This window comes from Schistocerca americana, chromosome 2, assembly GCF_021461395.2.
Source record: "Schistocerca americana isolate TAMUIC-IGC-003095 chromosome 2, iqSchAmer2.1, whole genome shotgun sequence".
In the NCBI taxonomy this organism is placed as follows: domain Eukaryota; kingdom Metazoa; phylum Arthropoda; class Insecta; order Orthoptera; family Acrididae; genus Schistocerca; species Schistocerca americana.
In genome coordinates, this window is record NC_060120.1 from 265130876 (window position 1) to 265145018 (window position 14143).

General features: G+C 41.0%; 1 protein-coding gene across 1 annotated transcript in view; it reads right to left on the minus strand.

Annotated features, from left to right (window-relative positions):
* The window catches only part of LOC124595088 (kielin/chordin-like protein), a 121738-nt gene that overhangs the window by 54538 nt on the left and 53057 nt on the right, over nucleotides 1-14143 (minus strand). Inside the window, exon 2 of the mRNA XM_047133678.1 lies at nucleotides 4626-4751. Coding sequence (XP_046989634.1) covers nucleotides 4626-4751 — 126 coding nt within the window. The remainder of the gene's footprint in view (nucleotides 1-4625; nucleotides 4752-14143) is intronic.

Sequence of the window (14143 nt, forward strand, 5' to 3'; positions counted from 1 at the left end):
CCCATTGATAAGCCCTGACCTTCACGTAACTCCACACCCAGAAATCGCACGGGTTCAAATCTGGTTATCTTGGTGGCCACACAGATTGGAACGACCGGCCAATGATTCGGTTTTCTCAAATGTGTTACGATTTAGACAGGTGTCTTCACGAGAAATGTGAGGTGGAACTCCATGGTGTATCCAAACAGTTAAATTCAAGTACGCCTTTCTCGTGTACCATCCTCAAAGAAAAACCCTACGTTATCGTAACAGTATCGGCGCCTAACGGCAAGTCATGACACTAGCAGTACTAACAACGGAAATCCTGCAGTGCACAGTCTGTACATCATTCCTATAAAGTTGGGTACTACGCTGGCTGAAGTAGCGAAACTTAAATTATGACAACCTTGTATGCTGACAGGTGTACTCTTGTTTCCAAGTTTAATTATTCATATTATGCTTCTTAAACCTTGCGCTATTCAGAACGCACCCTAAGTTCCATAATCTCAGTCCCTAGATCGATTTCTACGATGCCTCAAAATTTTGAGCTTAAATGAGTTTCCGAAATAGCGACAGGGCAGATAATTAGAAAGCTTTTTATTATATCTGAAAACCATGTACCGTTTGTACGTCAGCCTTCTTCCCCCTCACATGCCTATTGCAAATTACGTACACTGCCGGAAAAAAATGTACACCTGGAAATACGACGTCGATTTCGATCCGATGGCGGCATATTCCACCTATAGGATAGTACGCTAACAATTAGCCTAGTGTCATAGCTACCAGAGCGCCATCTGTGTCTACCCTTCAATAGGGAATGCTTATAGCCAGAAGGCTCAGTGTGGTGCAAATGTGTGAAGCAAGCAAGCAGACTCACTCGTGCTTACTACAGCCAACTGAGTGAGTTTTAATGGGGTCAGACTGAGGACTTCCGAGTGGTGAGATGGTCCTCTTGGAGATTTGCCATGCAAGCTGGACGTGCTGCGTAGTTTGTGCAACGTGAACATTCTCACACCTGTAGACGAGGTTTTGGAAGTCCACGTAGCACGGACGCCCGCCAGGATCATCGTATTGGAAGGGCAATGGCGGTAGATCGTACAGCTACCACAACAAAGATAACAGGGCTCGTGAGCTCAGACGTTTCAACACGAACTATTGCGAACCGGTTACTAGCAGTAGGACTATGGGCACACACACCTCTATCCCGTCTTCCACTCACGCCACAGCATCAACGTGCACGGCTGGACTGATACCGTCAGAGAACCATCTGGGAGAAAGGAATGACTCTTCGTGGTCTTCAACGGTAAAAGCAGATTCTGCCTGCACGAAAGTGATGGTCGTTTGCATGTGCATTGTAGACCTGACAAGCCCTGTCGCGTAGAGTGCATTCATCTGAGATTCAATGACCCCATCCCAAGTCTTATGGTCCGGGTTGCAATAAGGTAACTGTCGTTCACCTTCAATGTTTCTGGAGGGGACCCTAACCAGCACTCGGTACCTGGACAATGCAATTAGACACGTTGTTTTACCGTTCTTGCAACGGGAAGATAATGGATTGTTCCAACAGGAAAGGGTCGCTCATACACTGCCCGCGAAACTCCGTGGCATAACGTATACCAGGACAGTATTCGCCATCTTTACGGTTGTCTGGATGCCAGAATCAGTGTCTGCATTGCCGCCCGTGGAGGTTACACTACGTTCTGATGCGGGTGGTTCATCACGGGTCGATACCTGGTACCTCAGAACTGCTTGTGCTCTTGATCTGTTTAGTTCGATTATGTTCGGTTTGTGGGGCGCTCAAGTGCGCGGTTATCAGCGCCCATACAAAGTCCTAATTTTTTCATAGTCCAATTTTGCCATTGTCACGAATGATGATGATGAAATGATGAGGACAAGACAAACACCCAGTCCCTGGGCAGAGAGAAAATCCCCGACCCGGCCGGGAATCGAACCCGGGACCCTGTGATCCAGAGGTAGCAACGCTACCCACTGGACCACGTGCTGCGGACCTACTGATCTGTAAATGTAATTACTTCATGTACTCCATATGCACTGTTACAACAATAAATTTTGGGTTGATGGGAAACCTCTAAAACGGTGAAAAAATTTTTTTCCGGCAGTGTATGTTCCATCCTACTTATCCGTTGCGTATTTTAAACATAAAGCCACTTTCATTAATGGGCCAGTTCTATTGCATGAACCTGATTAATTCTGATGGGCACGCAGGGTTATGAAGTGGCGAAGGCGGATACGAATGTAATCCCAGGCGACTCTAGATGGCAGAAATGAGCCTTAAAGTAACTGCGAAGAAGGAGCGCATTCTAAATGAAGAAAGGACTCAATGACGACAAGCGAATACTGTCGATAAAGCCCCCACCCCACTTTCCGTGTTATTTCAGTATTTAATTAGGATCATAGACAAAAATCTTTTAACTTAACGTTGTTTCTAGGGTGTATACGTAAATATACAATTTGAAAATTACATTGCAGTGTGCATTATTACTGTCTGGACAGTAGAGTAAATCATATATTCCATGTTTTCTATTTCTTCCAGCGTGTCCAATGTTATCTTCCCATTATTTTTATAAAACTGATCACGGAATTACACTACATTTTCAGTACCACAAGTGTGAAATATGATTGTGGTGATTATTTCTAAATTAAAAATGTGTGATTTACGCGGAGTATAACTTGGCACTTGCGGTATTTGCGGATGCAGATGGTTCTATTTGACCGATACTCTCTTGCTTCACACTGGGTTCCAGTCTCAGTTAGCAAACAATACTGTTCACAGCAGAACTCTACAATAATAAGCGTATTCTGTAATTTGTAGCAACAAGATTTCAGTTTCGTATAAAATCATTCTAGTGATAGTAACCTAAATGTACAATTTTGTTTTCTCAGAAACTGATGCTTATTTTACACGATGGCTGTCTTACGGATACATCGTTTGTGGGAGTCAGGGATAACTCCATTGGGCGTGCGGTTCTAGGCGCTACAGTCTGGAACTGCGTGTCCGCTACGGTCGCAGGTTCGAATCCTGCCTCGGGCATGGATGTGTATGATGTCCTTAGTTTAGTTAGGTCTAAGTAGTTCTAAGTTCTAGGGGACTGATGACCACAGATGTTAAGCCATTTGAACCAGTTTTTTGATAACTCCATCTAAACAACTAACATTAATTTAAACATAGTCTTTTACGTGAAACTAATTGTCTGAATCAAGCTATTTTGATATTCTACTGCGATTGAGATAGTTCAGTCGTTCAGAAGGCTTTCTTTCAAAAAGCAACTAATGCGTTGAGCGATGATCTAGTGTTAGGCTTGGTGGGATTGCCTCACCGGAGCGACCTTCTACTAAACTTAGTGTTTAGAAGTCAGAACGATATGATATTCGTAGTGAAACACTATGAATATGATATTCGTAGTGAAACACTATGAATATGAGATCTCATATTCATAGTGTTTCACTATGAATATCATATCGTTCTGACTTCTAATAAATGTTAGGCATACTTTCTAAAAGGAAACCAACCACGAAAACTAAAATCACGCGAATACAGCAGGTATGGAAAGAGACATAAAGTTTCAAGCTAATTCAGGTTTGGGCCGAATGTAACACGAAAACCAAATTTTGCTGTGTAAAAATTTAGATTATGATGAACAAATAGGTTTCGTCAAAGTCATTGGATTAGCCGTCGATCTTGTGCTAGCTGCGAACTTGACTAACACAAAGAGCCGAGAATGCAAGAGAATCATATCACGAAGTGGGTCGTCATCATTAGTTTAACATTGCGTGCCTCTAATTTATTGACAAAGTTTGGGACAAACCTGTTATTACAAATACGACATTCTACGTAAATAAAAGATACTTCGTTAAGCTCCTGGGTGAATAAACTAATTACCATCATAAACCACTTAGCAACAACCAGCTATCAATAAAATTATTTCAGATGTCGGAACGTGTGTGAAATATTACGGATGTCTACATTACTTGCAATGGTAATTGTCATAGGACGTTCGGCGGATCACGGCATGTTAAGTGTGGAGACTTCGTTTTGCGGGAGATACAGCTAAATGTGTGTTTTTGTGTTGTGAGGGAGTCTGACCCCGAGACTGGCACTTTCGTGGATGTTGTGGCGGTTTAAGACTTTGAAGAGGGAGGCACTGGGTGGTAAGGTAACAGACAGGAGCAAACGCTAGATGTATTCACGAATGACGAACCTCATAGTTACGCTGCAGACATATGCTGTGTTGATGTGCAGATGGCGTAGTGGTAAGCTGTTATATGTATTGTACACAAATGCGAAACTGACTTTCTGTAATGGGATACATTCGAAAGATGTACAGAGAATAAGGGACATATGAATTTTTGCAAGGCAGGTTAGCTCAGATCAGTTCCACATGGAAGAGAATGCGAGCTTTTGGAATGCAGATAAATATCCAGGCACCAGATTGGCGTTTTGTTTAGTATGATTGTCGTTTGAGTCGTTAAAATATTCTTTAAATTAATGTCTAATTTACGATATGGAACAGGACAAAACCGCTTCAGTAAAGGTCTGATGACACTGTTCAGTAGCCCCGAATGATATAAACACTACTCACAATAGGAATGGAACTTTTGGCGTTGAAAATGTTTCAGGTACTCACTGCAGTTGTAGCGTGTAGGGCAGCATTCGCTGGGGCCGTCACTGCGTACACAGCCCAGCTCCTCGTAGAACCGGATGGCCCGGAAGTTGGGACAGTCTTGAACTCTGCACGGCGAAGACTCGGAATCTGTAAGAGGAGCGATATACTTCTCATCATACACGCAAACCTCATAAACTGCATATATTGCGAAAGCAAGTGGCAAGAATGCTTTAATGCTACCGTATGCTAAGTATTTTTGCGTTATAGTATGCGTTTGTGAGACTCGTTAGCGTAGTTTTATTTTCAAACACATTGTTAGCTCAGTATTCAGAAGACCGAACAGTTTTTTTTAGATAATGGTTCTTATATCACCCAGGCGGAGTCGCAACCCGTATTCTGAGTTTACCTACAACAAAAAATCAACTCGTGCTCTTTACACACGATACCCTCAATGTCACAGGTAGCGGAAACCAGGTTGATCCTTTGCTTATAAACATTCTAAGAGCATCTGATTCAGTAAGTAACGGTAATATTAATAATAGAATCACTAGAAGCATTCTCGTGCGACAGACAGGTCGCAACACGTTATCGTGCATGGATTGTGATCTACAAACAATGAAGCAATGTCTGTTGTGCCGCAAGATGAGGGCAATGGTACCGTTGCAGTTCGTGTTACACATTCTTGACTTAGCTGATGATTCTGAAAACAATTGCATGCTTTCTGAAGATGAACTTATCTATGAGAGAGGGCCGGCCGCGGTGGTCTCGCGGTTCTAGGCGCGCAGTCCGGAACCGCGCGACTGCTACGGTCGCAGGTTCGAATCCTGCCTCGGGCATGGATGTGTGTCATGTCCTTAGGTTAGTTAGGTTTAAGTAGTTCTAAGTTGTAGGGGACTGATGACCACAGATGTTAAGTCCCATAGTGCTCAGAGCCATTTGAACCATCTATGAGAGAAATCTATGCGCTAAAAATCGTAGCACTTGCAACTAGATATCTACAAAATAACAAACTGATAGATAGCCTGGATACGTGCTCGTGATGTAAAAAAATTTGAAATTGTGCATTTGAAGAAACGTAAAAGCGTGGTGTACCTCGAATGCAGAATTAAGGTGTGTGTAATGTAATATAAATTTTTCAAGGAGTAAGAACTTCAATGTATTGAGCACAGCGTGCCGCGCGTATCAGCAGCACCAGACTGGGTCTGTTATGTGACTTACGAATTTTTACTAAGACTAAAACATTATCACTACAATTATATTCCAAGATTTTACACATTTATTTCTCAGAAAAAAATTGCTGAAAAACTGTTGCTTCTACGAACGCACATCGAAATACATTGTGAATGAAAGCACACGCGACACTGGTGTAATATTCCACAACATTTATTGTATATTTCACAGACCGGTTTTCGGCTGTTACGCTATCATCAGATACAAAGATAAATATGTAGTACAGTGTAATATTTGTAGGTTCAAAGGTTTTAAACTAGTGTATATACGGAGTATCTCCGTTTCCAAAGATGAAAAATGTTCGTGTTAGATTTAGAAATTGTGTGAGTAGAAAGGGGTTGTAAGATAATTTAACTAAGATAAAATATGTAACACATCAACTAATGAACTGTTGTGCACTTAAAAAGATGTTTTACAGTTCCTGGATTTACGTTTTCTGCATACATTCAGTGAGCATTCTTCTAAATATGGGATTGTGTACCACTTATCGCGTTCTTGAGGTGACTGTTCGAGAACTGGGCAAGGAACAGAGCACGCCTTGTATTTCTGCTTTTTGTGCGTGATGCTGTCCACTAACGTTGGGAGAGGGGTGGGGGGAGTAGCCATTGTCTGATGCAGTTTGTTTGATTTTAGTTAATTCCATTTGGAAGTTGTCTTCACTCATGAGGATGGATATTAGGCTATGTACCATTGAATGAAAGGCAGAGTGTTCAAATGTTCAAATGTGTGTGAAATCGTATGGGACGTAACTGCTAAGGTCATCAGTCCCTAAGCTGACACACTACTTAACCTAAATTATCCTAAGGACAAACACACACACACCCATGCCCGAGGGAGGACTCAAACCTCCGCCGGAACCAGCCGCACAGTCCATGACTGCAGCGCCTAGACCGCTCGGCTAATCCCGTGCGGCGAAAGGCAGAGTTTATATGGATCACTGGGTGTTGAGAACTGGCAAGTATTACAGTATCTTTGGTGGTAGCTTTCCTATAAATCTTGGAAGTATGAATATGATCACTGATGTCTATGGTTAGATCGAAATATTTTATGCAGTTACCGCCGAACTCCGCTGCGAATTCTACACCGCTGTGTTTGGAAGTTAGTTGCTTAAGGAATTTCTGAAGTTGTCTCGTAGTACTCGTCCATAAGCACAACACATCATCAACTTATCTGAAGTAGTATCCATCCTTGGAAGAAAGTGGGTTGTTTTCCAAAAACTGTTTTTCAGAATTTTCCTTATAGATTTCAACAATGACTGGACTGAGGGGGTGTCCCATAACTAGATCAGCCAGTTGTTTGAATAACCTGTCATTGAAATTGAAATAATTTTGTGTTATGTAAGTTTATGTAGCTAATTTTATCTCACATGTAAGAACTAGGTTAACTCCTAATTCATCTGTTCAGTCTGTGAGAATGTGTAGGCTTTCCTGAACAGGAACACTGGTGAACAAGTTGCTGACATTAAAAAAAACTAGCTTGGCACTAGGAGGACTTCGCATGTCTTAATTTGTTCATAAAAACAACTGAATTAAAAAAGGAAACTAATTTGGCAGATCATCTGCTTAAAGAAACCATCGTTACAAAGTGCAGCATGATGTATTACATCATATCCATAAATGAAGGAAGATGGACTATACTGAAATATTAGGAATTAATAAACGTATGTCCATCTGCCCAAGCTTAGTACTCAATGACCAGACACGGTTCTCTTATTTACCACATATAACTGCAGTTACTACTCATAAGTACACTACATCCAGATCATTCTGTAAATTACCCTTCTTACTCACTTGGCCCACTTTTTCGTTTTTCAGCTACTATATTTCTATTGTCCTGTTAAAAAAATTTCAATTTTTGTTATCACAGTTGTTTCACTTATCTACTTAATCTCACTAGTGTATTTTATCTGTCTGTAATTTAGTACCCGTTAAAGACAAGACTATTTTGTTCAGATTCTCCCTTCGGAGTGTCACCAAAGTTTACGCAAAAGTCAAGCACAAATCCTCGGATAATGCGCGAGCTACTGAATCTAACTAGTGAAACGAAAAAAAGAAATACAAAAATGCAACAAATGAAGCAGGCGAAAGGGACTACAGACGTTTAAAAAATGTAACTGAGAGCAAATACGAAATATCAGAATGGGAATATCTAGACGAGAAATGCAAGGATGTAGAGGCATGAATATCAAGGGGAAAGAGTGACGCCGCCTATTGGAAAATGAAAGAAACATTTGGTGAAAAGAAAAACAGCCGTGTGGAAACCAAGAGCTCAGATGTCAAACCAGTATAAGCGAAGGAGGGAGTGGTGAAAGGTGCAAGGAATATGTAGAGGTTCTATACAAGACAAAGGAACTTGAGGACTATACTGTGGAAAAGAAAAGGAAGCAGGTGAAGATGAGATGGGAAGTATGATACTGCAAGAAGACTTTGACAGAGCAGTGGAAGATCTAAGTAGATGTAAGACACCTGGGGTAGACGACATTCTTTCTGGGAGAGACAGCCATGAGTAATATGTAAAACATACGAGACAGGCGAAATATCCTCACAATTAAAAATGAATGTAATCATTCAAATTCCAAAGAAGGTAGGTGGTGACAGATGTGAATATTACCAAAGTATCAGTTTAATAAATCATAATTGTAAGATACTGGTACGAATGGAAAATGGAGAAACCGGTAGAAGCCGACCTGAGAGAAGTTCAGTTTGGGTTTCGAAGAAATGTAGAAACTGATCCGACGGTTTATTGTAGAAGATAAGTTAGAGAAAGGATAAACTTACATTTATAACATTTGTAGATTGAGAGGAACCTTTTGACAACGTTGGCTGAAATACGCCCTTTCAAATTCTGCTGGTAAGAAGGATAAAATACAAAAGGTGGAATTTGATCAGAAATCAGATTGTAATTATAAGATTCAAACGACATGAAAGCGAAGCAGTAGTCGACAACGGGGTGAGACAATGTTGTAACCTTGTAAGACGTATTCTTGTTTATTGGTATCTACCACGGCCAAGTTTCTCTCTAAAACCAGTTACGTTGATGTATCCACCGCAATCGGACCAATGTTTATGCTGCTTCCTACTCCCAAGGAATGTGCACCTAAAGATTAAAAGTGAGACCGTGTGCCTATCGGTACATACCCTTTAAAAATAATCACACTTGCCATTAAAAATCTTCGCTCTCAGTTAGCTCTGATAGATATGAAAAGATTCGAACGGAGACACTGGCTTGATAGAACTGAAAGTTTTATTGTCTCTGGTTCAAGTCACGGAACATGTTCCTAACGTTTCTGCGCACACATTCACTTCTATTGCGGCTTGTTATTACTTTTTTGGGGTAACCAATGCGTCTACTGATCTCTGCGAACGTCTCGCTTCTGATATTGATGAGTTGTCAATCCCGTCAATGAACAATGCAACAGTTAATGGATTTGTCGAACTACTCACGGAACGCGGCCATGTATGGTCCAACGTCTGACATGCAACCACGACTCCCCCCTACTTCCACGCCTTCCGCGCCGCCCGTAACGGTTGGCACAAACCTAGCTTCTCGATCTGTGTGGGTTCCCCTGGCGGCAGTGCTGCTGCGCAGGGCCGCTTCGTGTGAGGTACATACTGTGTGACAGTTACTGAACTACATGAAATAAAATCGTCATAACGTCTGAACGGTCTGCGTTACGACGCTCAAACTGCGCGGTTGACCATGGGGCATAATGGAAATCAGTATGCGCTGTATGGTTTGGTTTAGCGTCGAAGCCGATTTTCATTTGGATGGGCTCGTCAATAAGCAATACTGGCTCATTTGGGGGGAGTGAGAGTCCGCACTTCGCAATCGAGAAGTCTCTTCACCCTCAACGGGTGACTTTGTGGTGTGCAATGTCCAGTCACGAAACAGTCGGTGCGATATTCCTTGATGGCACGGTGACTACTGAAGGGTGCGTGAAGGTTTTGGAAGAGAATTTCATCCCCATTATCCAAAGTGACCCTGATTTCGACAAGATGTGGTTCATGCAAGACAGAGCTCGACCCCATCGAAGCAGGAGAGTGTTTGATGTCATGGAGGGGCATTTAGTATTCTGTCTCTGGGGTACCCACAGGCCAATGTCATGGGCCTCGATTGGCCGCCATATGATCCACATATGAACACATGCGATTTCTTTTTATGGGGCTATATTAAAAACAAGGTGTACAACAATAACCGCAAAACCATTGCTGAGCTGAAAACAGCCATTCAGGAGGTCATCGACAGCATCGATTCGATGATCCGAAACTTCAGTGGGTCATGCAGAATTTCGCTATTCGCTTGTGCCCCATCATCGCCAACGATAGCAGACAATCTAACATGTCATAACCTAAATCCGAATATCTTTAGTCACGTTTGGTTGTTGAAAAAAGTGTTTGCACGCCGTAGTTTGTAACTAATTTACGTATTTTCTCTTACAGTTCAATAATTTTCACCCTGTATGTCGGTATTCAAATAGTAGTTGTATCTGTAACCTTACAACCTCTGCCCGATGTTATTCGGCCTGTATAGTGAACAAGCAGAAAAGGAAACACAGAGAAATCTGGAAAGGTATATGAAATAGAGACCTTGCGGTTTGGCGACGACATTGTAATTTTGTAAAAGGCAGCAAAGAACTTCGAACAGCAGTGAAACTGCGTGGAATGTCTTTACAAGAAGTGATAAAATAAACATAAAAAGAAGCAAAACAAGGGTTATGGAACGTAGTCAATCAAATACAGCCTATGTTGAGGGAAATCGTTTAAAAAATGAGAAACTAAAAGTAGTAGATGAGTTTTGTTATGTGGGCAAAAAAGGAACTGATGATGGGCAAAATAGAGAGAACATAAAATGTAGAGGAATTTTTAAAATCTAACACAAATGTAAGTGTTTTTCTGAAGGTATTTTTCTGGAGTGTAGTCTCGTACGGAAGCGAAACTCGGGCGATAAGTATTTCAGACGAGAAGAGAGAATAAGCTTTTGAAATGTGGTGTTATAGAAGAGTGCTGGAGATTTGATGGGTAGATCGAATAACAAATGAGAAGGTACTGGATCGAATTGTGGAGAAAAGCAAGTTGCGGCACAGCTTGACTAAAAGAAGGAATCGGTTGATAGGACACATTCTGTGGCAAGGAAGAATCGTAAATTTGGTAAAGGAAGGTTATTGTTATAAAGAGGGAGAAAGGTTTGAATACAGTAAGCAAGTTTAAATGCATGCAGGCTGCAGTAGTTGTTTGGAGATGAGGCTTGCACAGGACAGAGTAGCTTGAAGAGCTGCATCAAACTAGTTTGCAGACAAGGGCGTAGCAACAAAGAAGAGATGAATCTGGTGTTGTGGCCTTGAGTTGCCAATCTGTCGATTGATCTATAAATTTTCAAAATAGTTTTCGTCCTCAAGATAAAATATATGTATATAGAAAATTATAGTCATTTCGCCCTGTTTTACAGTTCTCCAAATTTTAATGTAGTCAAAACAGATTACTGTTTTACTAATACGTATGAGAAGGAAAATCAGTATGTACGTTTAATACTCTAGTTTCCTTGTAAATGAATGAAGATTAAACACATGACATATGAAAGTAAAAACGGACGAATTTCGTCCCTAAAAATATCACAATGTGTGAAAACTCGCAAATTTGCTTCATGTCATAACTCCAAATACAGTTTCGCGCTCCTTCCCCATCATAATTTACTGAAACGGTGACACAACAATCCGATTTAGTGCAGTGCAAAACTTAAATTATTGCGATGGCATTCCTTTCTTTTGTTGTTGTTGTTGTTGTTGTGCTCTTCAGTCCAAAGACTGGTTTGGCGCAGCCCTCCATGCTACCCTATCCTGTGCAAGCTTCTTCATCTCCGAGTAACTACTGCAGCCTACATCCCTCTGAATCTACTTATTGTATTCATCTTTTGGTCTCCCTCTACGATTTTTAACCCCCACGCTTCCCTCCAGTACTAAATTGATGATCCCTTGATGCCTCAGAATGTGTCCTACCAACCGATCCCCTCTTTTAGTTATCTTGTAAAACAAATTGCTCTTCTCTCCATTTTTTTCAGAGCTTCCTCATTAGTTACGTGATCTCCCCATCCAACCTTCACATTCTTCTGCAGCACAACATCTCAAAAGCTTATTTCTCTTCTTGTCTAAACTGTTTATCGTCCATGTTTCACTTCCATACATGGCTACACTCCATACGAATACTTTTAGAAACGATTTCCTGACACTCAAATCTATACTCGATGTTAACAATTTCTCTTCTTCACAAACGCTTTTTTTTGCCACTGCCAGTCTACGTTTTATATCCTCCCTGCTTCGACCATCATCATACTCGATGTTAACAATTTCTCTTCTTCAGAAACCCTTTTTTTGCCATTGACAGTCTATATTTTATATCCTCCCTGCTTCGACCATCATCTGTTTTTTTGCTTCCCAAATAGCAAAACTCATCTACAACTTTAAGTGTCTCATTTCCTATTCTAATTCCCACCTGATTTAATTCGACTACATTCCATTATCCTCGTTTTGATTTTGTTGATGTTCATCTTATATCCTCTTCTCAAGACGCTGTCCATTCCGTTCCACTTTTCTTCCAAGTCCTTTGCTGTCTCTGACAGAATTACACTGTCATCGGTAAACCTCGAGGTTTTTAGTTCTTCTCCTTGGACTTTAATTCCTACTCCAAATATTTCTTTTGTATCCATTACTGCTTGCACAGTGTACATACTGAATAACACCGTGGACAGGCTACAACCCTGTCTCACTCCTTTCTCAACCATTGGTTCCATTTCGTTGCCCTCGACTGTACAAATTTCTCTCTCTGTATTTGGCCCCTGCCACCTTCAGAATTTGAAAGAGAGTATTCCAGTCAACATTGTCAAAAGCCTAACATAAGTCTACAAATGATATAAACATGGGTTCGCTTTTCTTTAACCTAGCTTCTAAGATAAGTCGTAGGTTCAGTATTGCTTCGCGTGTTCCTATATTCTGATGGAATCCAAACTGATCTTCCCTGAGGTAGCTTTCTACCAGTTTTTCCATTCGTCTGTAAAGAACTAGTATTAGTATTTTGCAACCGTAACTTATTAAACTTATAGTTCGGTAATTTTCACATCTGTCAGCAACTGCTTCCTTTGGAACCAGGATTATTATATTCTTCTTGAAGTGTGAGGGTACTTCGCCTGTCTCATACATCTTGCTCACCAGAAGGCAATCAGCAGTTCTAACGGAATGTTGCCTACTCCCAGGGCCTTGTTTCTATTTAGGTCTTTCAGTGCTCTGTCAAATTCTTCACGCAATATCATACCTCCCCTCTCATCTTCGTCTATGTCCTTTTCCATTTCCATAATATTGACCTCAAGTGCATCTCCTTTGTACAGACTCTCTATATACTCCTCCCACCTTTCGGCTTTATACAGGTGGTTCTATTTACTCCAAAGGTCTCTTCAATTTTTCTGTAAGCGGCATCTATCTAACCCTTAGTGATATATGCTTCTACATCCTTACATTTGTCCTCTAGCCGTTCCCGCTTAGCCTTTTTGCACTTCCTGTCGATCTCATTTTTGAGACGTTTTCATTCCTTTTCGCCTGCTTCATTTACTGCATTTTTTATATTTTCTCATTTCATCAATTAAATTCAGTATCTTTTGTGTTACCTAAGGATTTATATTAGCCCTAGTCTTTTTACCTACTTGAACCTTTGCTGCCTTCACTATTTCATCCCTCAAAGCAACCCATTCTTCTTCTACTGTCGTCCTTTCCCCTGTTCCTGTCTGTCGTTCCCTAATGCTCCCTCTGAAATTCTCTACAATCTTTAGTCCTTTCAGTTTATCCACGTCTCATCTCCTTAAATTCCTACATTTCTGCAGTTTCTTCAATTTTAATCTACAATTCGTAATCAATAAATTGTGGTCGGAGCCAATATCTGCCGCTGGATATGTCTTACAATTTAAGACCTGGTTCCTAAATGTCGTTCTTAGCATTATATCATCAATCTGAAGCCTTCCGGTGTCTCCAGGTCTCTTCCATGTATACAAACTTTTTTCTTTTGCTCTAACAAAAAAAATTGCTACATCTATTCTATGCTGCTTGTCGCAACCAAGCGAGATGTCGTTGCATCTATCTCTTCTAAGCTTTAAGCCAAGTTCAGTCCAGACATCGGATACAAATTATGAAGTTGTCTACGACTAGCGTGTACAAAACGCACGGGAGTTTGAACTGGATCTGTCTGTTCTGGCGCCATAACGATATTCGAATTCTGTAGAGCGGTTCTGGGCAGAACTTACACCACTTGATAGTCACTTGACTTTGGACG